This window comes from Pholcus phalangioides, unplaced genomic scaffold (genome assembly GCF_987345545.1).
Source record: "Pholcus phalangioides strain wild (caught in Gottingen) unplaced genomic scaffold, Ppha-v1.0 ptg000013l_1, whole genome shotgun sequence".
NCBI lineage: Eukaryota > Metazoa > Arthropoda > Arachnida > Araneae > Pholcidae > Pholcus > Pholcus phalangioides.
The window spans coordinates 9,207,423-9,231,810 of record NW_028301606.1 but is presented as its reverse complement, the minus strand read 5'-3'; the positions used below and the strand labels follow the sequence as shown (position 1 = coordinate 9,231,810).

The 24,388-nt window shown below is 36.4% G+C and overlaps 1 protein-coding gene across 1 annotated transcript in view; it reads right to left on the bottom strand.

Moving 5' to 3' along the window:
* Nucleotides 1-2,014: 2,014 nt before the first annotated feature.
* LOC149078571 (corticotropin-releasing hormone receptor 2-like) overlaps nt 2,015-24,388 on the bottom strand; it is a 104,477-nt gene continuing 82,103 nt past the window's right edge. Inside the window, exons 4-11 of the mRNA XM_089240687.1 lie at nt 23,611-23,714; nt 18,895-19,024; nt 17,105-17,261; nt 15,937-16,067; nt 14,665-14,750; nt 8,920-9,055; nt 4,830-4,871; nt 2,015-3,962 (exon numbers count right to left, since the gene is read on the bottom strand). Coding sequence (XP_089096813.1) covers nt 3,678-3,962; nt 4,830-4,871; nt 8,920-9,055; nt 14,665-14,750; nt 15,937-16,067; nt 17,105-17,261; nt 18,895-19,024; nt 23,611-23,714 — 1,071 coding nt within the window. The 3' untranslated portion in view covers nt 2,015-3,677. The remainder of the gene's footprint in view (nt 3,963-4,829; nt 4,872-8,919; nt 9,056-14,664; nt 14,751-15,936; nt 16,068-17,104; nt 17,262-18,894; nt 19,025-23,610; nt 23,715-24,388) is intronic.

The window sequence follows — 24,388 nt, the reverse complement described above, 5'->3', positions numbered from 1 at the left end:
AATTTTGAAACACTATTCTCTTCGAAGCGTCGCCATTAATAGTATCAATCTCTTCACGTTTAAAATATTACCTTTCCATAGTTTACTTTTGCAAAAGTACCGCAAGACATTTCGAGGATAAACTCATATTGAGTGTATTAATTGGGTTGTCATTTTCAATAAATGTACCGCCTAGAACGCCGATAATCCTCGTGACAGCCAGAGGTGCTGCGAAACTCTAATCTCATTCCCAAGCGTGTGGCAGACATGAGATCACTCTGGCACATTGGTGCCTTTGAAATATTTGATTGCACATTTTGTAAAAGTTTTCTCTTCCAATAAGCCTTCGAAGAAACAAGTCTTTCGACTTAAGATAATGCGATTTCGGTGGTCAAAAACATATTTGGGACACATGCATACTATTCGGGGATTCTGAATTATTCTCAATGTCTGACGTTAACGGCTTAATCCTCTTCACGTACAAGCTTTTGCAACAAATTTGAATGATTTCTATCTTAAGGACAGGCGATAAATCTGGTAACTTTGTCCTAAACTAACCATACGTTAGAAAAAGGAAGATCAAGGGAAAGAAAAAAAAATAGATAAAAAAAAGTGTAATACATAATGCAGAATCCATTTTCACCCTCACCCAACGTGTTCCATTCGATCTTACATGTATATAGTAGAAAGATACATGTGGGGGGGGGGGGTAATCCCTAACAGGAGTGTAGAAAAAACGAGATGAAAAAAAAAACTTCCGTCGTAGGGTTACAATAAAACTTCGCGACGATGAGGGAGGAAAGTAAACACATGGAATTGAATGACATTTTTTCCACTGGAGTTTGGACGAAACATTTCGTCCGTGATCGTAAAGGAGGTGAAATCTTTTGGACAACCATATTTCCGAGTTTATCCTTTCTAGACCCTACATGCACAAATGTGGTTGGTTGCTTTTCCTCACTGTAAAAATTATTTTTAATCTCAGGGAGTTGATTAAACGCAGAATTAAAGGATTGTGTTCGTTTTGATTTGGAAATATGATGTATGGATGCTTTCATCAGCACATAAAGTTGAACTTTTGGTCATTTTTTTTATAAATGTCTCTCAGGAGAAAGTGCTTCCGGGGAAACTGTGGTTTTGACATAAAATTTAGCAATAAAATTCTGTTAAAATGTGATATATATATATATATATGTGTGTGTGTGTGTGTGTGTGCACATTAATATAACCTGCATCATCTTGGCTAAGACGGAATTGAAAGTTAATTATTTATTTTTTAAAAAATCGAAAATTTGAATAAAATAAGGATTTATTGACATTTATGTGTATAATGCATTTTTTGAGTATCAAAAACCCAAAAAAAATTCCAAAAATGAATGCTCTGCTATGAGAGAAATAACTTTTGCTGATTTCTTTGTTTGTGTGAGTGGCCCATCAAAGGACAACAAATGCACCCCTTACAATGGAACAACTTAGCGAATCTACTATGCAAAAAAAAAAAGTCTTTAACGCCATCACTCACCAAAGGCAAATGAAATTTCGAAATTTTCAAAAGATGTAACAAGCTACTCGCTAACTTGTTACATTAATTTGTAGTTAAATTTTAATGAAGCCTTTTAGAATATAATTTTATTTACGACGCCAGACAGTCTGGGAACTGGGTTGGACTTTTATTCAGATATCGTGTATAGAAATAGGTGAGGCACCTATATGCACAGGTGTTACCTCCAACGCCTTTGCAGATTCTCAGAATTGACCCTGCCCTTTGGGCAGTGGTACCTTGAGAAGGAGTGGCAGATGGATTTATCATTGGTATGTAGACATCGGGGCGGCAGCGAGATTCCAGTAAGGGATTGTAGTCTGGGACCCAAAGGGGAGGGGATGTGACGTTTAGGAGACGGAACCAATGAGAGGGAAACAGGAGGAAATTGGACGAGAGAAGGTGGATGAAAGAGACAGAACGAACTAGGTCTTGATGAGAGGTGGTTGTCCTGGGTTTTTTTGGAGGAAAGTGGAAGGAGCGGAAGATGACGAAAGTCTGGGGTAAGTCTTGACCTATTGCTTTCTCCATTCCTCTCTCGCTCAAGGAGTAGTAGCATAAAACATATGTACTGATTTATAAGTATGCAATTTAAATACATCCTCATATATACATTATTTGTTATAGCTGTAAATAAATACTAATTTACTCCGACCTGAGGACAAGGGTTGAATAAATGAGTGATATTAATTGATATCTCGAGTATCAGCCCAGACGCTGGGAACAGCTCTGGGACAAAAATTCGAATGAAAATTTGAAATTTCGCGAAAGGGTTCTGAAATTTCTAGAAATCATTAAAGGAAATCTGTATGCAGAAGGCTGTTTTCAGCATCAACTATGACCTGTCTTACATCGTTTAGTTAAAGTGTATGCACGGTCCTTGACTCTAACCTTGAAATGAGACTGTATACGTCAAGACGAACAATTTTTCCAATGGAACCTGGAGTATGAAACCGTTATTCCGTTATACGCGCATTCCCCCCACTTCAGAAGCCACCAAAATATGGCAACCTCTCTCGAATTATGAGGATAATAATATTATGCGACAGGAAAATCTTAAATACTGTTAATAGAGAGGGACTTTTTTTTATCACAAGCAATTCCAAAGAAGGGGGGGGGGCGATATATATATATACACACACACAGTAAAACCCTTTTAACGGACAACTCTCAGATGCGGTCAACCCTCTTTTACAGCAAAATAATAATTTCCCATTGTATAATGCAAGCATGCGTCTCACACCCCTGATTATTCACGGTCACCCATCTTTTATGGATGAATTTTTTGTCCCGTGGATGGCCGTAAAAGAGATGGTTTTACTGTATATGCCACCAGGGCCACAAAACAAATGCTTGGTCAACCGGGGCTAACACGCATTTTAGCACTCCCTTGTAATGTTATGCGGAAAAGCGTGAAATTTTTGCCCAATCTGGTCCTGCACCCGAGGCAGCCGCCTGTCCCCCCCCCCTGCAGCCCTGTATGTCACGTTTCAAGAGTTAACATTTGGGATGTTTTACGACATTTTTAACACCATTTTTTGGCACCAGAGGCCTACATCTCATAACGTTTACTGACCAAAAATTTGATTTCAGTCCTAGGACTGATTACAAAAAAAAAAAATGTTGACGTACAATATCTCTCCTCTTATTTTGGCGGAAAAAAGTTCTGGAACACTGTAAATTTTCAAGCCATTATCCTCATAAAATAACTATTTATAAACGAAAGTTTTGGGCCTCTAACGAGAGGCCCAAATTTTTTTCTTCACAGGCCTTCTTGGCCAGTTTTTATGCTGGCAGTTGGCCCTCGCGGGCTGGGAATCGGCTTAAAGTTCAATTCTGGTCTGGTCTGGTAACGAGAGAGAATCACCCTGTACAAGATCTGAATTCTAATGAATTTGGTTTCTGGAGGGAATAAAACATTCGAAATAAAGGAGCTTACTTCGTTCTAATTAATTAACTTGTATCCGTCTTTATTTTTCCCGCGGGCAGATTCTTGAAAAGAAACCAAACTACGGGGGTGATTGAAGCCTCATTTGCATATCTGGATGTGGAAATGCATTTAGGTTGAAGAAAAGTTTCGATTTTTTTTATTTTTTTATTTGTATCTTTTATTTGTTTTTGGCAACTTTATCATTTCGAAATCAAGAGACTAATTGGTCTACACTTCGGTTGCTTCGATGCCGTTGTAGCAGACCTGATGGTTGGAATGTTTCTTCAACACCGTTTGAGGTTTCTCGAGTCGGACCTCTTTGCGCATGAGCAGAAGCGACTTTGGGGTAGGCGGACATCTGACGATCAGGTTCTCGGCGTTCGATATCTCGCAATTCGTCACGAAGGTGCTCGAGTTGGACGTCCTGGTGCTGCGACACTTCCACGTGTAACGGTGGTTGGGATTGCGCCTCAGCGCTGCTCGGACGTAAGCCTTGCGTATTGCGGTCCTCACCTGAAATTGATCGAGTTACACTTCATTGATCTTACGACAATAACGTTTTCAAATACATCAACGAATCGAAAAACTGCTGTAAACAAAGAACTGTATACGCCTGTGGTGTGTTGTAATGGAAGGAATAAAAATCTACTGTTCAATGCAATAAATATGAAATCAAAACAAAAATGGATTTCCATATACAGGGTGATTCATGTGACAAATTTTAAAATGTGGTATGAGGCACCTGAACAAGCATTTTTGATCATAGAATGTGTGGTTGAATCGTGAAGGCGGCATAGGGTTGTTTTAGATAGTGCACAACTAACACTTCACTCAAAACAAATATCATATTTTTCAGACTTATTTGCAGCGATATGTGCAATCAACCATTTGAGGGTGAATATGCACCTTCGGATTGGATCCTCGAGCGGCCGCGGAGCCCCTGGAGAGTGCACAAGGAGCCCCAGAAAGCAAACTTTAGTAGACCCCCCACTGTGTCGACGGTGGGGTTCGAACTCGGGTCCTCGAGATACTAGTCCGTCACTATGGCCAAGCATTTTAAACAATACTTATCGGAAGTGAAAGCGTTTTCAATCTCTGTGAGAAGACGAAAATAATCGATGCAGCTATTCACGTGCAAGTAAATAATACACGACATGTAATTTTAAATGAATAAATAAGCACAGACACACAGACCAGTATACATAATTAATCACACACATTAATCTGTATGTGGGGCTGTATCACCATTCACATCATCCACGAAATCAGACAAAAATAAATATAAAAAATTTCCATCAAAAACGAGCTCACATTACAACATACCGCCACGTTTAATATTGGAAATTTCGAAACACATTATATTAAAGTTGACGTACTTACCTCGATATTCATAAAGCAGTACAAGATCGAAACGAATATACCCTAGAGGGTTGTAAAGAGAATAAATCATATTAGCGTCAAAGTAAATAAATGTACTGAAAGTTCCCAAAAAATTAATACACGGTATGTCTTATTCTTCGAAATATACCTTAAATAAATAAACTGTATATATATATATATTTATATAGTATTTTCATGTAATAAAAATATATTAAACACATAATATGAAGTGAATTTAGATACTCCCTATATCTAATTACAAATACATATGTATACATATTATAATTTGATATTTTGTCATATGTCATCGATCCATGATATTTTTCGTATCAATGTGATTTACGCGATTCAGAAAAATTTTGCTATAAAGAAGAAATATTTATTAAATTAGAGTATCAAATTTATTTATTTTTGTATGCAAGAGAGTTTACGGGATCCATTTTTGTTTTTACCACAAGCAGTTTTTATTTGTCAATATACTGGTCTTTCATTTGGAAAAAGAATCCGCAGTGACAGCTGTGGCATGTATTTAACGGTACAGGATATCCCCAGACACAGCCGTGACTGGCCATTCCTGTGCAAGAATTTGCATTTAGGCCCCTTCTGGCCCATTCTTGGGGCCCAGAATGGGTGTAAATTGACCATTCTGGGACCCCTTCCAAGTGGACCCTGTTACACCTGCCTAGTTACGGCACTGTCCCCAGAACGTTGACGTAAATCACATGGTCAGTAGCACAAATTTAGGCAAAATATTTCCCAATAGAACAAATGGCGGCACAAATGCCCCTTTTTTGATTTAGTTATTTAGTTTTAGTTTTTGCCATGTTAAGGTGGCACATGACGTTCAAATGAAAATTTCTTATTACTCTGTCTCTTGCTGAAAATGCTTTAGGCCAGCATTACGAATACGGTATAATACACTATAAAAGTTTCGTAATTACTCTTTTATATATATAACTTGAAAAATGCAACCAATAAGCGTAGGGGTTACATTTGAGCGAATATAACCAATAGCCTCTTTGGTTTTTTTTTTTTTGTATCAATATAATAACAATTTCTAAAGTCTCTAAGGTCGGTATTAAGATTTACAGATGGCATATGAATGCGAGTTGAAAAATAGTCATTTTTGCAACGAAAATATGGCAAAATGTCCATTCCTCAAGATTTCATTACCGATGAATTAAATTACCACATACGGATTATACACCACTGCGGCCTATAATATATACACTTTTCTTTCAAAGTAGCGAAATTCAAATCTGCGGATTTATACGCAGGAAATTACGGTACAATTATCAGAAGAATTTCAGGGCGCTTAGAAAAATATCATTGGAAAAGTATAAATTCCATATCATGGATTTAAAAAAAAATAATACGATGGATTATTCATTCATATTTTATATAGAAATTGATCCCAGAACCAAAAATGCACAAAAAAGCTAAAATGGAAAAAAAAGTTTCTCGAAGTTCAAAGAAAACCACACGGAAAAAAAAAAATTATTTGCTGTTTTTTTTTTTTTTCCTTTTCCCAAAATATGATGCTATATTTTGAATGAAAAACCGGATAACATGGATTTGCTTGGAGATGCTGTTTTTTCTCGAAGAAAAAACTTTATATTTTTCAATTTTTTTTTTCCACCAATGTTCAGCCAACGATGTACTATTCTACTATTTCTAAAAGGATTCGATAACAGATCGGAATTTTATTTTTTACCCTTGAATTTTCGTATTGGAGGTGAAGTAGACAAAAAAATTGGATCTGAATTCAATATTTCTTATCTAGAAGAACTATTTCAAAGTAAAAAAACAATGATAACGTCTTTATTTTTTTCAATTTATTTTCTATAATTCATATCAGATCAAATTTCCGTTTTCTATTTACCATTGCTTTGATATCGTTTTGTATTCACTGGAAAGTATACTTATAAGCTAAACAAAAAAGCAAATGATGGTAGAAAGTAAATAAGATAGATGATGTATTTCTTTCAAACATCAGCGATTCTATTAAAAGATCAATTTTACCTTTGTTTTCCTTGCATAGAACTTGCATATTAGTTCATATCATGTTGAATTAGTCTTGTGTAGGAGGTTATGAATACATAAACGTGAAACCTATTCAAGTTGTTATATATCTATGCGTGTATATTATTGCGTAATATGATTACATTTTATGAACTACTTCATTCGAATGTGTACCAAAGCATTTATATGTTAATCTATATATTTCTACGCATAGAGAGTTCTAATCTTTAATTAAAGAAGATTTTTCACGAATGAAGCAATTTGAATTGAAATGCATATCTTTCTATCAAATTTGTTTTTATCTAGTGGTGTTTACTGATGGTGCAGCAAATATTTCCTGAATCCGCCGTATTTATGTAAGAATTTGTATTTGATGGAGGTGAAAAGCTATAGATTTTTTTCTTTCAATTTTATAAATTAATATTCAAATCGAGAGAGGATAAATACGGTGTTAAATTGTAAATAAATACATTCAGTGTGCGAAACGAATTGAATCTGAAAAAAAAAAGGAAAATTACTTGGAATATAAGACAACTGAGCTTTGTTATGTTATTTTTAGTTTATTAAAAATTCCACAATTTTAATTTATTTATAAAATTATGATTGGAGGAAATAAATTTTTTATACTGTTCCCGAATCGAAAAAACGGCATTCAGTGTGATTTGTGGCTTCTCCTACCATACTCAAGGAAACTGGTTTGTAGATTTTGGATGGGAATCCATCGAGATATATGTGATTGAAATTCTTGTTTTTTTCTTTTTTTGTAAGTTTTGGGAGTCCTGATTGAAACATTTTTAGACTTTTGTTTGCTAGTAAATGGGGCAGAAATCATGTATTTCTATCACTAATACCTCGGACAGTAGTTCTTCAAACCTTGAAGGGTAGCCTAAAAAACTTTTCAGCATTTTTCGAGACATGTGGAAATTTACCAATGGACATTCTATATTGAACTGCATCAATATTTTTGTTATCTCACAATTATGAATCTGTGAAGCTTTGAAACCTTTCTTTTTCAAACCGAGCACGACCGGATGGACACTTTACTACCTATTGAATTGTGCCGGAAGTGTAAGTACCTAACAGTTTGAGTGCGTATCTAGTGTTGTGTCTGATTTTTCAGTGCCGCCATCTATATTTCAGAAGTTAAGTGAGTGAAGTGTAATCATTGAATTACATTTGTACCGTTTGCAGGTCTGTTGCACTTTGTGGCGAGGCCTTTGTGCATTCGCGCCTCGAAGTTGGGAACCACAGAAAATCAACTTCACCCGACCACCACTTTGGCTACGGTGGGGTTCAAACCCGGGACCGCGCGATGCAAATCCTTCACTATGACCATTCGACTACCACAGCGGCAGTTTTGAAGTCAATATTCTTCAAACTTTTTCTAGTTGCGTGCCATTAAAATTAAGTATGAAATTTCGTTTCTGGCATATACGGGAGATATATTTTACAAACTGGCAAAAAAATAAGAATAAAAAAATGACGGGAGGAAAATCTTCTAAAAATAGACTTTCTATATTCCACACCTCTGTCTAATTATACTATCATTATAAATTCAACTTCGACCCTCACACCTATCAAATAAAAATAGAACTATCACTTCTAACTCTTGAAGTAAAATTGGTTATTTGTTAAAAACTGGTTTACAGCCAGAAAATGGGCATTATATGGTATCATACCATGTATTGTTCAATTGGTGTATAATATTGGTGCGCGATATAATAACTGTCGTTATATTTTTATGTTCGTCGCAAAATTTCAGTAATCATCTTTCAAGGTGAAACTACATAATTGTCAAATATATATTTTGCGGCAGACAACCTACTATATGCAATTATTTTTTAGATGGAGCAAGAGTCATGGTGCAAATCGTTTCATCGGTGAAATAAGTGAATAATTTCGAGGATAGCTGGTATTTGGGAAATAATTTCGATCACCGAGAGAGGGGAAAAATAAATAGGAAGAACGTTTTTCTCATGTTTATGATAACGCATTTTCTTCTGCCTGAAAAGAAGTAACTTTCGACTCGATTTGTTTTGTACCCTGTACATGTTAACAGGAAACTTACTTGAGATGACTGCAGAACGGCATTGAAGATCATGTAAGCTTCTTCGAATTTGCTGTCATCCCTCGGGTTGACGCAAAACAGCAAGTGAGTTATACCAAGCAGTGGAAACAGCAAAGCAGTCGCCTTAACTGCTCGCCTATTATAACCAACAATACATGTTATCAGACACTAATTTGAAGCCGCAAGAAAATTTTTGAGTATTAAATGCAACTGAAGAAATATAAATTACATAATAGTTTTAATTTTCATTCATAACAGCATGCTTGATATTCGAAAAAAAAAGCAATATCTGCATTTTTTCCACAAATAATTTTATGGTGACATTTTGCTCGTCATTATCAATCATATATATTTTTATGGGCATCTTTTTATCAGCCACCTCGCTGGGCATTTTGCCTGTTGTGGCGTTGTATTTGTATTAGTATTTGTATTTGTATTTTTAGACAACTAGGGTTAAGTGAATAGTAAGATCTTAGACTAGTATTTGACCTGCATCAAAAACAATATTATGGTGTGAAAGATGAATAAGAATAGATAAAGGTGAAACTTCCATCATATATATTTTTTTGTAGTTTTACTGTCATTGTGAGTTAAATTGAAAAGTTTTTAATCCATGTCCATTCATTGAAACTTACATAATACCATTCATGTGGATTAAATAAATATCGCGATATTTTGTTTTTATTGTCGTAAAAAGAAATGGCACTCACAGGGACGTCATTTTTGATGCACAAGATATGAATATTTCATATGTTGAGCAGGATTTTGTAAACGAATGAAAAAATTGGTGAACATGGTGAATCTTACTGATTTCAATGTAAATTATGAAAGAGAACGAATTTCGATTATACACATTAATTGTCAACCATTTGTGCAATTTACCTGCAATTACTGTACACAAATACCACCATCACAGAAACTATACGAAACGTCACCACAACGTCTCGCACCGGCAATGAAACGTGAAAAAAAATGTTCAATCAATGTTCATGGTGTTCACACAGACGGCTAACGTTGCTAACCGTTGGCATTTCTATAAAATATTAGTTTGGCGTGACGTTCGGTGCGTCAGGAACGGTGATCTCCGGAAATGTTAACTTCTCGCCGAAAAGTGAACGCTAATCACAGTTAAGTGGTGTCACATATCGGTAAGTCATTTTAAAAAAATGGCTTTAAAAACTATTTTTCATTCAATTGCGAATCAAATGCAAAAAAGATTCCATGTAAGACTGGCTATATTTTTGGAGATGATTAAAAAGAAGAAAATTCACCCCTCTGCCCTCACGGGGACTCGAACCCAGGTCGCTGGTTTGCCGGATGAGTTGTCTGCCAACTATGGTATGGAAACAGATAGAATATTCCTTTCTTGGAGCGTATATACAGTCAAACCTCGTTAATGAGTCACTCTTGGGAGAGCAAAAATATGACTTGATAAGCGGCGTGACTCGTTAAACGGAGTAAGCCACAGCTGTGCCAATTCCTGCCTGAAGATAATTGGGACTTCCAAGAAGTGATCCGGTAAGCGGAGTGGCGTGTTAACCGGGTGACGCACTAACGAGGTTTGACTATATGTTGAAAGGATTCGTAAATGAACGGCAGCTGCAATCAACTAATAGCTCGTGGATAACATAGGCCACCAGACGGCGACACATGCATGTAGAAACATCCTCTCCACTGGCACTCGTCCGGCAAACGAGAGACCGGGGTTCGAGTCCCCGTGGGGGGCAGAAATGAATTATCTTCCTTGTAATCATCAACAAAAATATAGCCAGTCTTTCGTGGAATCTTGTAATAACAAGTAGAGAAGACATTTTAACATAAATGCAAAAAAATTCGTTTGAAAAACGGTTAATTTGTTCTTTTGAAAAACAATAAACGAAAGAAGTGATGAATTTTATAGCGTAAACGTACACAATATTATTATGAAAAACACGCAAGATTATAAAAAAATACTGAACCAAAAAATTCTGAAATTTTGTAGGAATATTTATGTGACTTGTGCTAGTGAAATGAACTTCGATATCTGACCATTCATTAGAATTTTATAAAAATACTTCCCAGTGCGTGCGCGCGCGTGTGTGTGGTCAGTTTCTGAATATAATACTTATATGAGGTTCAGTTTTTTAACACATGACGAATAAGCACTTCTGCATTCTGCAAAATTTCAGAATTTTTGGTGCTGTAGTTTTCTTTAAATCTGACGGAAGAGCTAAAAACTGAAATCTGAGAAAATAGAGTTTAAATTTTTTTCATTTGATTTGCAGTTAAATGAAATATTTTTCAAAATAATTTTCGATAAATTGACTTCAGGGGGGTCGTTACACTCCTTAAAACTTTGAAAAAGTAATTTCCTTAACAATTTATTTTTAACTCATGCATTTGTTAAAGATTCATTTTAAATTTCTAATTGGAAAAATTTGAAAATAAAAAAGGACGAATATAAAATTATCATCTATGTTGGCTGTTCTTTTTTTCAGCAAGGTTATTGATCTAATCTTCACCCCCACCCCCAATTCTAGCTCCTAAATTGCATTATTGAACTCAAAATAATCGAAGCACAGACTGGCGAGTATTCCTAATTTCTTTTCTTTTACACTGACGGTTTGCAGACGGAAAGGGTGAACAGCAAACCAATTTGACGTCACGGTATCAATGTGAGATGAATGCTGATGTTTCTCATAACGTGACGTCAATGGTTGTTAATAATAATGAGATAATGTTGGGAAGAATCAACGACACTTGATACATAAGAAATAAGTCCTGGTTAACGTCACTATATAATACTGTACGATAACGGAGCGTCAACATAAAATCAAATTCTCTTGTTGATCACATTTTCCATCTAGAAACCACCACCGTCACAAACGTCACAAGACAATTTCGCATGACCAGAAATGCACTGGCAAGGAACGTGACGCAAGAATATTCTTTTCTAGAAATTTTGACAGTACGCAACGTTACCTATCAAATATGAACGTCACGCGATGCAGATTGCATTATTCTAAAAGATTCTGATGTTACCTTACCGGTGCGAGACGTAAAGTCCACGTACAGTATGATGTCAAATGACATTACAGACGAATAATATAGGGCGATTCAAAACTCAACATGCAAACTCTTTTAGAGGAATTAGAAAACAAAAAAACAGAATCACATAGAAATGTATGACCGTTCAGAGTCACTGTTTTCAGAATAAACATTTATTACGACGACACATAATAACTATCTGGGTTAATAAGAAAGGAAGAAAGAAAGAAAGACATAGAAATACCTATACTGACCATATTTCCTTCATAAAAGTACGGGACATTACCGAAAATAATTTTTCGAAGGCAAATAAAGGTGTCAATTACAGTCAAAAATATTGTAAAGGCAAGTAAAAGAACCAGTTACAGAAAAAAAAATGTCAAAGGCAAGCAAAGTTTCCAATTGCAAATTCTTATCAAAGACAATTAAAATTGCCACCTATCGCTTAAATTTCTGAAAATTGCCAATTGCAAGAAAATGATGGAGCTGTAAGTCAAAATGCAATTCACCAAACGTATATGCTTGACAAATATCTGAGATTAATACTGCGTATTTATTTGACTATAATTAATTGTGACAAACCCATAATTATCATAATATTATTTATAAGCCATGAAAACAATCCTGATTTTTGATTTTAAAAATTCAATTCAGCTTTGTCAAAAATATACAAGAAAATACGGATACATTTCATATAAAAAAAAGTTGAGACGGCCAAAACCACACTGGAATATCTCGTGAAATAATATATATATATATATATGGTCACTCTTTATATAGAAGTTTCTGGCCCGCGGACTGAAAAGTTTGTGCTCTATTATTTTTCCCCCTAGAAATCTTGATAGTTTGTGACTAGACCAGAATCAGACTGTCTTTCTTTCAAACCGAGTACAACTCAGGTCTATCACCATCTATGGGCGATTTACTACCTAGTGAGTTCTACCAGAAGTCTAACTGTGCGTATGTTGTGATGTGTTCTGATTTTTCAGTGTCGCTACCTGTATTTCAGAAGTGAAGTGAGTGATGTGTTATGATTGATTTACATTTTTATTGTTTGTAGGTCTGTTGATCTCTGTGGGGAGGCTTTCTAAAGAGAAGATCGGCTCGCATTCGCGCCTTGAAGTCGCGAACCACAGAAAACCAACAACAGCCGACCACCACTGTGGCGATGAAAAAAGGCTGAAGAACACTGGTATAAATTCCATTGAAACAATGAAACATCGACATATTTACATAATATTGCCTTCACTCGACGAATTGCTCTTTTGTATCCAGAATAGTAAGAATTTCTCCAGAATCAGACTTTATTCCCCATGAGCCAATTGTGGGAATACAGACGGGCCTATGAACGACATCATGAACACACGAATCAACCTATATGCATACGGTAGGCATCTCTTCCAAATAAGAACACCAACCGTCAGAAGAGACTTATCTCTCAACGAGTGCAGATGACGTTTGGCGAGAATATGGAACAGTCTGCCATCAGAACTTGTATGTGCCTCCTTAGGCAACATTTGCTTCCGCTATTGAGGATTTCGACCTGGCTCCTTATATAAATGCTATTTCTGACTACTGTGTATGTTTATTTTTATATATACTATTATATTTTTATATATATATTATTAATATATATATACTATTCCAGTGTAAGTGCGTTTTATGCTTTCTGGGGTTGTCGTAAATAAATAAAATTTTCAGTCGGACCAAATTTCAAAATTAATTACAAATTTTGCAACAGATTGCGCTGCAGTTTGGGGGAAAAAATGCTATATTTACAAAATATCCTCTATTTGCAGTTATAATATGGTGCAGTCTCTCAGGAAAAAAAAAAATTCCCAGAGGCACAAACGTCTCAGCCGATATTTTCAAAATGCGTAACTGGTATACTAGACCGAAGCTCCATCTGTTAACGAACTTTGTAGCTGTTCGAAAAATTCTATCCGAATTTGATCCAATCCATCCCGGCTGGAACGTTTGCACGCGTTTTTGCAAATTTGTTCCCGGATTACAACTACTTTGACACTGCAAATGGTGGATATTTTTAAAATATCATTTTTACTTGTTTTTTTTTTTTTCAGATAGCGGCGTCATCTGTTTTCAACTGTTGTAACTAGTTTTAAAATTCCGTTTGACCGAAAATTTACTATTTTTCCAAGTATTAGTGCATTAAACGGCATTGTTTTTATTTTTTTAAATTTGTTTTTTTTTTTTTTTAATCATCATTTATTTACAAGTTTTTTTTAATTTTGAGAAACATAGTATTATATAATTATTAAAACTAAATAATTTATAATATTGCATAAAAGATTTGCATTGCATAACAGTGGTGCTTCAGGCTTGGCAGCACAAATTTCACGGATAACACTGGGGCTATTACGTACTTAAATTTTAAGGTGGTTTTTGGTGGAAAGCTATCGTCAATGACAAATACCTATTAGAAAAAAATTACGTAAAATTTTAAGGAGTATTTTCGCGCCTCACAATGAAATTTGGTAGTGTGAAATTGAATTTTTATGCGTGCATTAGACATCTACATGCATATTGGCGAACACTGTTGCCCACAAACTTCCGGCACAGCACAATCGGTAGTGAATTGCCTATGGTAATAGACCGGAGTTATGCTCGGTTAAGAAGAAAAAGGGGAAAAAGTGCTTAAAAGGTTCCGAAGTACTGCGATGAAAACAATTATGCGATAATATCCAGAAATGACTTTACCTGACTTGGGTAATTTCGAATGTAGAACTTCCTCTCATCTTTGTCACCAGTATGCGTATGATGTTCACCAAAAATATGAAATTGATCTAGAAGAGATTATCAGAAAATAAAACTCTAGTGTGATTGTGAAAAACAAGAGAAGTTCCTTCGTTCTCAGCTATGTACAGCCTTTACTGCCCATCAGGAAATTATGAAACTTAAAAACATCTTAATGAGGGAGGAGAATTTTCGAAGCCTTTTCGAACACATGAAATCTCACAAAAGAATAAGAACAACATAAAAGACAAATTACAGGTAAAAATACGACAATCCTAATGCATTGCAACAAACTATGGGTGCCGAGACAGATAAGCGGGACATGAGCTGGTTAGGATGTCAGCGTTGTGATAATGGTTATATTTTCCCTCTGAAGACTCACCCATAGTGTGTCCAAATGCAATAGGAATGTCGTATTTTTCGGTGTATCTTTGTGTGTGTGTGCCTCGGAACTGATTTTTTTTTTTGTCTTAATTTCTTTCCTATTCCTTCATTAGGACTTTTCCAATGTATTATGGGTTAATGAAAACTTAGGTTAGGACTTTTCCAAAATCTTATTCGTAACTTCTGATGGATAGTTACGTCTGTAGACAGCTGTGAATAGATTAAATTTAATTATGTACACCCTGTATATTATTGTTCTCCATTGCATCGATAGGATAGTTGTTCCACATACATGCGAATAGATGGTGATTATATTTTTGTTGCAATAGTAATGCAAACTTAATAAACCACGATAATTAGTACGCATAAGTACATCAGATATTGTGTTGGTCCAATTATTTTCAATATTTTATGTTAAGCGTTAAATTAATAAATTAAGAGTGGAATAAATAGCTTTAGATCATTTGGATTACATCTTCGGTTTTGCATATGACTTCAATCATGTACTTGAGAACACGCGCCGAAGCTTAAAGGGTCACAAAGTTGAACGCTCTCGAATACGATCCCACTCCATCATAATCTATATAATACGAGCTCGGTATATAGGGTGGTATCGACAATAGCAGTGCTTACGACACTCCATCAATATCATACCACCATCCATCCATATAATGAGCAACGCCTACTTATAGGCATCGCAATGAATTGCGTCCGATGCGGTAGTTAATGCAAGAGTAAGTATCGTGTTTCACGAAAACACGAATAGCCGTCGCTTCATGGGGGTCTGGTTAGGTATGTATCCGTGTGTAGGTAGAGGAAAAAAAGATATTTTTTACAAACCAATATACATACACTAAGAGCGAATATCATGGGACCAGTAATGATCCACACGTGCGTCTGTTTGCCGTAACCTTCCCAGCACGGGGTGCTCATCGTATTCGTCATTGTGCAGCACCAGCTGATGATAAGGATGAGAGGAATACCTGAAAAAAAATTGAATTAAAAAACCCCTTCAAAAAGCCCATATCCATTTATAACCATTATTTCTCTTAGCATTTCGTGTTACAGCTGCAAAATATTCCCCCACCATCTTATTATGGTGAGGAGTATAGCTATAACAATGTGAGAGTGCATAACACTAAGAATCTTGATTAATCATAGTATTTGAATTTGCAAAATGAAAATCATCTCAAGTAGTCAAATCCTGCAACTGAGAAACTGGGAAAAACGTCGATAAAAAAATTGGCATTTTACAAATTCCTTGCTAAACCCCGATGTCCACCGGGACATCGCGGAAACATCTTCCTCAGGGATTACAGTGACGAAATTCACAGCAGTGGCTAAAGTTACCTGTCGGTCATAAATCCTCGGTGGTTTCATTACCCACTGTTAATAAGACCTGATCATTAGGAAGAGTTGGTTTTCATCAGTTTGTTCAGTTCTCAGTGTCGAATTACAACAACGGCAAATTCAAACATTACACTAAACTCATAGTTTGAAAAATATGTGGTAGATGACAGCACTACAACAAGCATTTACACAGAAACAATCTTCACGTTAAATTCACAGCACGGACACGCACATTCCAACATGTACCAATTCGTTAAAAGTTCCGCAGTATTCTTTAAATGAAGGCATTTTATACTTTCAGCTCGTTTTGGTATTGATGTTCCTAAGCGCGACTCCTAAACATTCATTTTTTTACTTGTGAACTGTTCATGAAGTTTCCACAATCACCAACAGAATGGCTCAAAGGTACTGTGTGCCTTCTGTTTCTTGACAATCCAAGCAAGAACGATTTTCAACCCTTGAGTTTTGGAGGGGAATACCATGTGTGTGTAGAGGATACATATTTCTGTGCATTCCTCAACAATGATGGAAAAATGAGTTGGCAAACTATAAATGCCATTTTTATACTATTCAATTCTAATGTGAATCATATAAATACAGTGTCTCTCTGAAGTGCAACATCCCATATTTTTCTTTTGCCATGTATAATAGCACGTATGAATCATTTTACCCCATCCGATGAAGTAGAACAGTTTGAAAGGAGCATCTTTTTGGAATATTTTGGTAGTGATCCGACTGTGGAGAAGCAATCCTTCCACAAACATCCAGTTAATGCTGGCCAGGGCAGCATACATCTTGATGGATATCACCGTACGGCATAACCAGTTCTGAAATGAAACATCAGTAAAATTGAATATAAATTTTAAAAAAATAGTTTTATAATAATTGTTATTATTAATAAAACTTGTCAAAGGTTATTAATTATTGATTGTGCGCTTTAAAAATGTATTTTTTAAAAATAATTTGCAATAAAATGTTTACTAATTATAATTTTAGTTGAAGACCAATGATTTTGAAACCATAAAATATTTAAAAAATATATTTTCAAGTTAAGTTTTTTTAGTTTGTCTATAGATGGCAATACAACAAAATAATTGAAATTCGAATTTGTAGCATCAACCATTTGGGTCTCAGCGTGTGGACGTGAGTTCGATTTTCGCAGCCCTTAACCCCACATGCAACTCGTACACATTCATCTTCAGAATTTCTAACGAATCGGTACATGTGGGGGAAGTGTTGTCAGAGTGTATGCATATGCGTGATTCTAACGTATTTATGTTACAGCTGTGCTTGCTTCAAGTTCTTGCTGGTGTTCCTATCTGTGTTGAATATTTCGAAGGAAACATGGTAAATGTTCGAATTTTCATGTTGTGTAACTATCATGCTGAAGGTCTGCTCGCTTTCTGCTGACAGACGTTTTTTCAAGTGACAGACCGCCTCGCATTCACGCACCTAAAGTTCGAAATCCGCAGAAAGACGGCTTCAGCCGATCAACGCTGTGCCGTTAATGGGGTTTGTACCTGGATCCTCGTCAGCACGATGCCACGTGGTGTTTAGCTTATTATCTATTGTGATTTTCCAATTTTGAGACACGAATTCGAGCTGGCCTCGCACTTAAAAACTCCCTTTGCAGACATAGGAAAAATATTTAAAATTCACGCATATAATGCGCACACGCCAAATAACCTGCCGAGTTGTTTCTTCCAAATCCGAAAGACATGACAGTAATTCCTGATCCAGGTTTGTACCCCGTTCGCGGCGCAGGGATGTGATCGGCTAAAATTGTTTGCTGTAATTTTCCGACTTCGAGGTGCCACGCGAGCCGGTATTTTCACTTCAATGTCGAAGGCACGTAGCAGCACCAGTATAACTTTAAACACGCACAACTCTGACAACCTGAGTACGTTAGAATCACGCATTTACGCACACTATAACACGCATGTAACCATATTGTTAGAAATTCTGTAGAGGAATGAGTACGATGTTAAGGTTAAGTGTGTGAGGGATTAAGTAGTAGTAGTAGTAAATATTGAATATGCACAACGCGCGTTGCTCGGAAACAGACATTATGTCAGATAGCCTATACAACATTATACCAACGTTGAACAAAAGAATCGCTGAAAAACTGTAGTAATTGACGAATAAAAATCTCGCCACAGAGAGCAACAGACCTAGAACGGTACAATTATTCAATGATTGCACTTTATTCATAGTTAGAAAAATTGAGGGCAGGTGACAGCACTACACATAACAAGCATTACTCAGAAACAAACTTCACGTTAGTTCACAACACACACACACACTCATGCCAACGTACACCAATTCCTTAGAAATTCCGCAGAGGAATGTGAGCAAGGTGCATGTGTGGTTTAGTAGTAGTAATAATTAATGAATACATTTCCATAATTTTAGTATTTCAGTGTGCATGATTTTTCCAATTTCTGAATGAAATTTACTTACGAGATCTCTGTACGAGGGTATTCCGGGTCCACCAACGATCGGCAGGGATATGATGACGAGCATTATGGAATGTATGATCAGAGCTACAACGAGGTTCCTATGGACCCGCAGTCTGGAGCACTGCAAAGACCTACGGAGTAAGCCATAGTTATACTTTGTTCACAATAAAATAATTTTTTGATATTGGAATACGTTTTCAATTTCCTAAAATACAAGGTGCCCCATAAATTTGTAAATATTTAAAAAAAATCATAAAAATTGAAAGAATTGGTATATTTGAATGATAAATGGTGCATCACGACAACAAATCACTGGAAATGTGCAAATCTAAACCGCTGAAGCATCTTTAACCTCAGCCCTAATAATAGCCGGCTGAAGCTTTTGGAACGTTTGAGAAACAGAAGTACGAGAAGAAAGGTTCTGTGAAAGAATTTTGTGGTTTTTTCGCGTGGCGCCTTCTATCGATAAAAGTTTGAAAAAAATTCGTTTCTGTGCGAAAAATATTCTGTTTTCGTGAACAAAATTTAAAAAACCTTCCATTTCTATGAATTTCCGAACAATTTAGGGATACTCTTTATTATTGCAATACTTGGTTATGAATGTATTTATCTAAACGAGGATTGCACAACCTCCCACCAGCGGCCCAAGTGCGACCCTCCAAGGGAGGTTCCATCCGTCCTGTGAAAGGTATTCCGGTTAAAAAAATTACCAATACACACAAAGAAATACCTAGCATGACCATATTTCCTGCATAAAAATATTGGACCCATACAGGTCATTTCGAACTACTGCCAGAAACTGTCAAATATCAATTACCTCCAAAGAAAAAAACATTGTCAAAGGCAACTAAAGTGGCCAATTACAGCTGGAAAAGCTGTCGAAAGCAATGAAAGTTGCTAATGACAGAAAAAAGTTTCATCAAAGGCAAGGAAAATTGCCAATGACAACCATTAAGATTGTTCAAAGGCAAATGAATTTGCCAACTATCAGCTAAAATTGCTGAAAAATCGCCAATGACGGGAAATAGAGCTATTGCAATTCGCTATTGCATGGGTAAGAATGTGATTCACGTGAAAAAAGCATATGTTTTGACAAACACGTGAGATAAGTATTTTTATATGACTAATAACTAATTAAAATAATCGAAGTGATGATTATCATCATGTAATTCATATCATGAAAATAATCTTATTCCTTGATTTGAAAAATTCCAGTAGACTTTGTTGAAAATAAGAGAAACAGGACACTTTTATAAAAAAGTTGAGACCTAAAGGCAAAATTACGGGAAGGTATCGTAAATTACGGGTCATAGTCACTATGTACACAAGTTTTCTGGCCCGCAGACTAAATTGTTGTGAGTTGTGCACACCTGGTCTAAGCTGACAATGCTGTTTACATGGAAGAAAAGGTAAATTTTGCCTTATAATACTGAGAAAACCACCAACGAAAAAGGGAAATACAAAGAAAATACAAAATGATTGAATTATGCATTTTGACACGATATGGGTGTTGCCTTCGTAGGATAAAAAATATCACGCTGACCGAGAATCTCACTTGGATTGGTTACCAAATCTTAACTCTCGGTTGCTCAGGGGAAAGAAAAACATACGTCTGTCTAAGTCAAACATCGTGACCAGAATGAAGCTGAGTTGCGCCTGCGTGTAAGTCTTCTATAGATAGATATATAGAACTTCTCACAACCCACACAGAACTTCTGTTATCTCAAAAATGGCAGGGTTGTGTCGGGAAAATTAGCAACGATTAATAGTAGTGGCCCCCCCTTGCCCCAGGCTCGCAAGTATCAAATCACTCGCGTCGTTCTCCCCATGAAGACAGCTATCAAGTTGATGTAACGTACAAGCCATTTGACCATAGATGGATAGCTGAACCCAATGACCAGAGAGAAAAATTGCATGTTTGCCCAGTGGCACATAAGGGCCGGAGACTGCCGCTTGGGATTTCAAAAGAAGTGAGAAGAAGACTTGTGTGGCAAGTAGGAAGATGAAGTTTGCATGTTGAGGTGGAAGATTCGAATGATCTAAATGCACGATACATACAAAATATATACGCAGCGCCTCCACTGTGACGGGAAACGAGAAAACAAAGACTCCGTCCACAGTGCTGAGCAGTTTTGCTTCCCTTTCTTTTTACAGAATATGCAATATATACACATACAAATAAAAACACGCGGCCTCCACTGCGACGGGAATAATCCAACAGAGCCTCCGTTCACAGTGCTGGGCATTCACATTTTAATTATTTACGTAGCATATAAGTCTTCTGTATTCTATAACACACTGATTGGCTGCTTGCAAAACGGAGCTACGCGATTTGTCTATTGGAGGTGTTTCGTATTTTCCTTGTATTTGTCTTTCTTGCGTTGGTGATTTTTCTGAGAATTCTGTTTACATTCAAATGTAACGATGTTATTAAAATAATTAAATCCATGTATTCATTTTTGAAACCCCTCCCCCCTCCCCCTCATCTTGCTTCAAACAAAATTCTTTACAAATTCTGCAAGTGTATTTAAAATTTAAGATTAAAATTATGTAAAAAAGAGAGAAAAACGGTCCTAATCTCAGTAGAGAAGGAGAGACGGACGTAATTAGTTTCATATTCCCGTGAAAGTCTGGAAAAACTCGGTAGGAAAAGGGTTAGTTTTTTTTTTTTTTTTACTTTAAATTCATACGCTTCGTGGATCATGGAAAGTTCAAGGCAGAAGGAAAAGTTTTTACCATCCAAGAAATTTTGTATATTACTCCTAAGCAGATGATTTAAGATTCGTTTTAATATTTGAGAGAGAAATATGGTCACTGATGCAGATGAGAGAAGTGGGAGGAAAAAAAAAACTCAAGGAATATTCTAGATAAGATTAAAAGAGGTTTTTCTCATTAAAAAAAATATGCTCGGAAAGATTAAATATGTTGAAATTTGCTTCTTTTTCCCCCTTTAGAAATGCTCTTAACATCGCCTCGAATATGAAAATATGCGCGTTTAATGTACAAGGGTGTCCGGGATGAACGCTTTCAAAGGCTAAACCTTTTCAGGCCCTGGTGGTACAATTGCGCGTGGGTTGCTTTTTTTTTCACGGTTTAATTCTGACAGTAGGGAGTTGAGCAATAAGTTTCGAATTAGATATTTGGGGAATGTGAACTTTCGGGGTTTTCATCAGATGGCAGCACATAGATTAAAGTTGAACTCTCAGGGGAGTTGGGTGGGGTTCAAGATGGCTTCCAGGAGAAAGTGCCTCCAGAGAGAAGAAAAGTGTGATTTACTAGTGTGATTTAGCAGTGGAATTCTGAAACAAATTGGATGTGAACGAATTGGAATTAATATGCCCTGCACAGGGCCGTCTTAAGAGCATCATAGGCCCCCCGGGCCAAATGGCTTTTCTGAGGCCCTACCTAGTAAATTCTAGAAAATTTCAACCGGATTTCATTTTTGTGAGGCCCCCTCTTCTCTTGAGGCCCATGCGTTAAGACGGCACTGGCCCTGCATCATCGTGCTGGAATTGCTCGAAAGAATTGAAAATTTGAAAATAAATTAAATAGTAAATATTTTTTTTAATTTATGTTTTTAATGCATTTTTTTTAGCAAAACATTTTGAAAATTCCAAAAAATAAATGCTCTTTCAATACAGAGGGTGTCCGGGTTGAAGGCATCCAAGAGTAATGGCTTTCAGACCCTGGTGCTACAAATATTTGTGGGTCTCTTTTTCCGACTCTACTGCAGAATTTTTTCTTCTGATTTTATGGAGTCACGCCGTGACTTGAAGGATTGCGTAAGTTTTGAATTGGAAATATTCTTTCTTTCAAACTGAGCACAACTTAGGTCTATCATTATGGACAATTTACTAACTAGTGGGTTGTGTTGGAAGTGTGTGTGTGTACCTAACTGTCAGAGCGTGTACCTAGTGTTGTGTATGATTTTTCAGTGCAGCCATCTGCATTTCAGAAGTGAAGTGTAATGATTGAATATTTGTAGCGTTTGTTTGTCTGTTGCTCTCTGTGTCGAGACTTTTTTGCTGGGAGATCGACTCGAAGTTGTGAACCACAGAAAACCAACTTCAGCTGACCACCACTGCGCCGCCGGGGGGGGGGGGGGGTTCGAACACGAACCATCGCGATGCGAGTCCGTCACTATGAGCCCCTTCACCACGCAGCGGTCAGTTAGAAATATGGTAAATATCATGAGCTTATATCGCAAACGCGACAGAGCCTGGGCGTGCTCGGTTCTATACTATACTGTACTATGGTAAATATTAACTTTGTGGATTATCATCAAACAACAGATTAGAAAGGTTTTATAGGAGTGGGTTCTCAAACCTTTGTTACCCGTGGCACCCTTGCCCAATCCATGATTCATTCGCGGCTCCCTTGCCCAATCATGGTTCATCTGCTGCTAACCAGAATAGTTTCTTAGATATTTTCCCTAAAAAAAGAATCGCTTTAAAGCATAAATAGGCACACAAATCAATATTTCCAGCTCGCCTCTGACAAAGGTTGGCTCTTGGAACCGGGACGTACATTTACTACCGTTGGAGTTAGGTGGAACTGAAGGCGCCATCTATCCGTAGATTGCATTTATATAACTAGCATTTCCGAAATCTAATAATCACTGATGCATTAAAAGACATTACTATATGTATTGTTATCACATTTTAAAATAATTAAATGAATTCCCATAGTTATCAGAAAGAGATGGAAATTTTCTCACCTGAAATAGAAGAAGATGAATATCGTAACACCGAGGAAAAACAATGAAATCAAAGAACAAACGAGCAGAATCAAACTGACGGTCAGCGGTGCTTTCGCCAAACCCTGTAATCAATGAATCAATAAAATTAAGCAAGTCTTAAATAAGAAAAATTTAATACGCTATTGTGAGAAAAAAACGGTGAGTGCAAAACATCCGTTAGCAATCACAAAACGATTACATTCGCCATGGTCAAGGACCGAAATAACAGTGCGTTCAGACGAAAAGTTTGAACGCACTTTTCTCAGAAAAAAGTCTAAGGGTGGACAGACATCTACAGACACTCACCGTGTCGTATGAGACACGACAAACATTCATTAGCATAAAATTGTCTGTCTACGCCGGATCAGCCCGATAAGATAGATATGACTGCGTTCATTGGTGTTATGTTTGCCGTGTCTGGCACGACACGGTGAGTGTCTGTAGATATGAATCCACAATTACACATACATTCGAAAAAAAAAAAGAAACTGATTGTACTACAGGAAATTTCAAATACACTATGGTGTACAGAGTCTGGTGATGTATAATTTTGCTGATTCAAACATAAGATTAGCTCATTTGCACGATGCAGCAAAATTTAGGAAAAATATTCATAATTTCAAATGATTTTCGGTGATTGTCAGAACATCATTGTTAATATAGTTGTATTTTAAAACTCTAATCTCTATTATAAATTAGGGCTGGTCGGATTAATCGATTAATAGCAGTTAGTCGATCATATTTTTAATCGTATTTA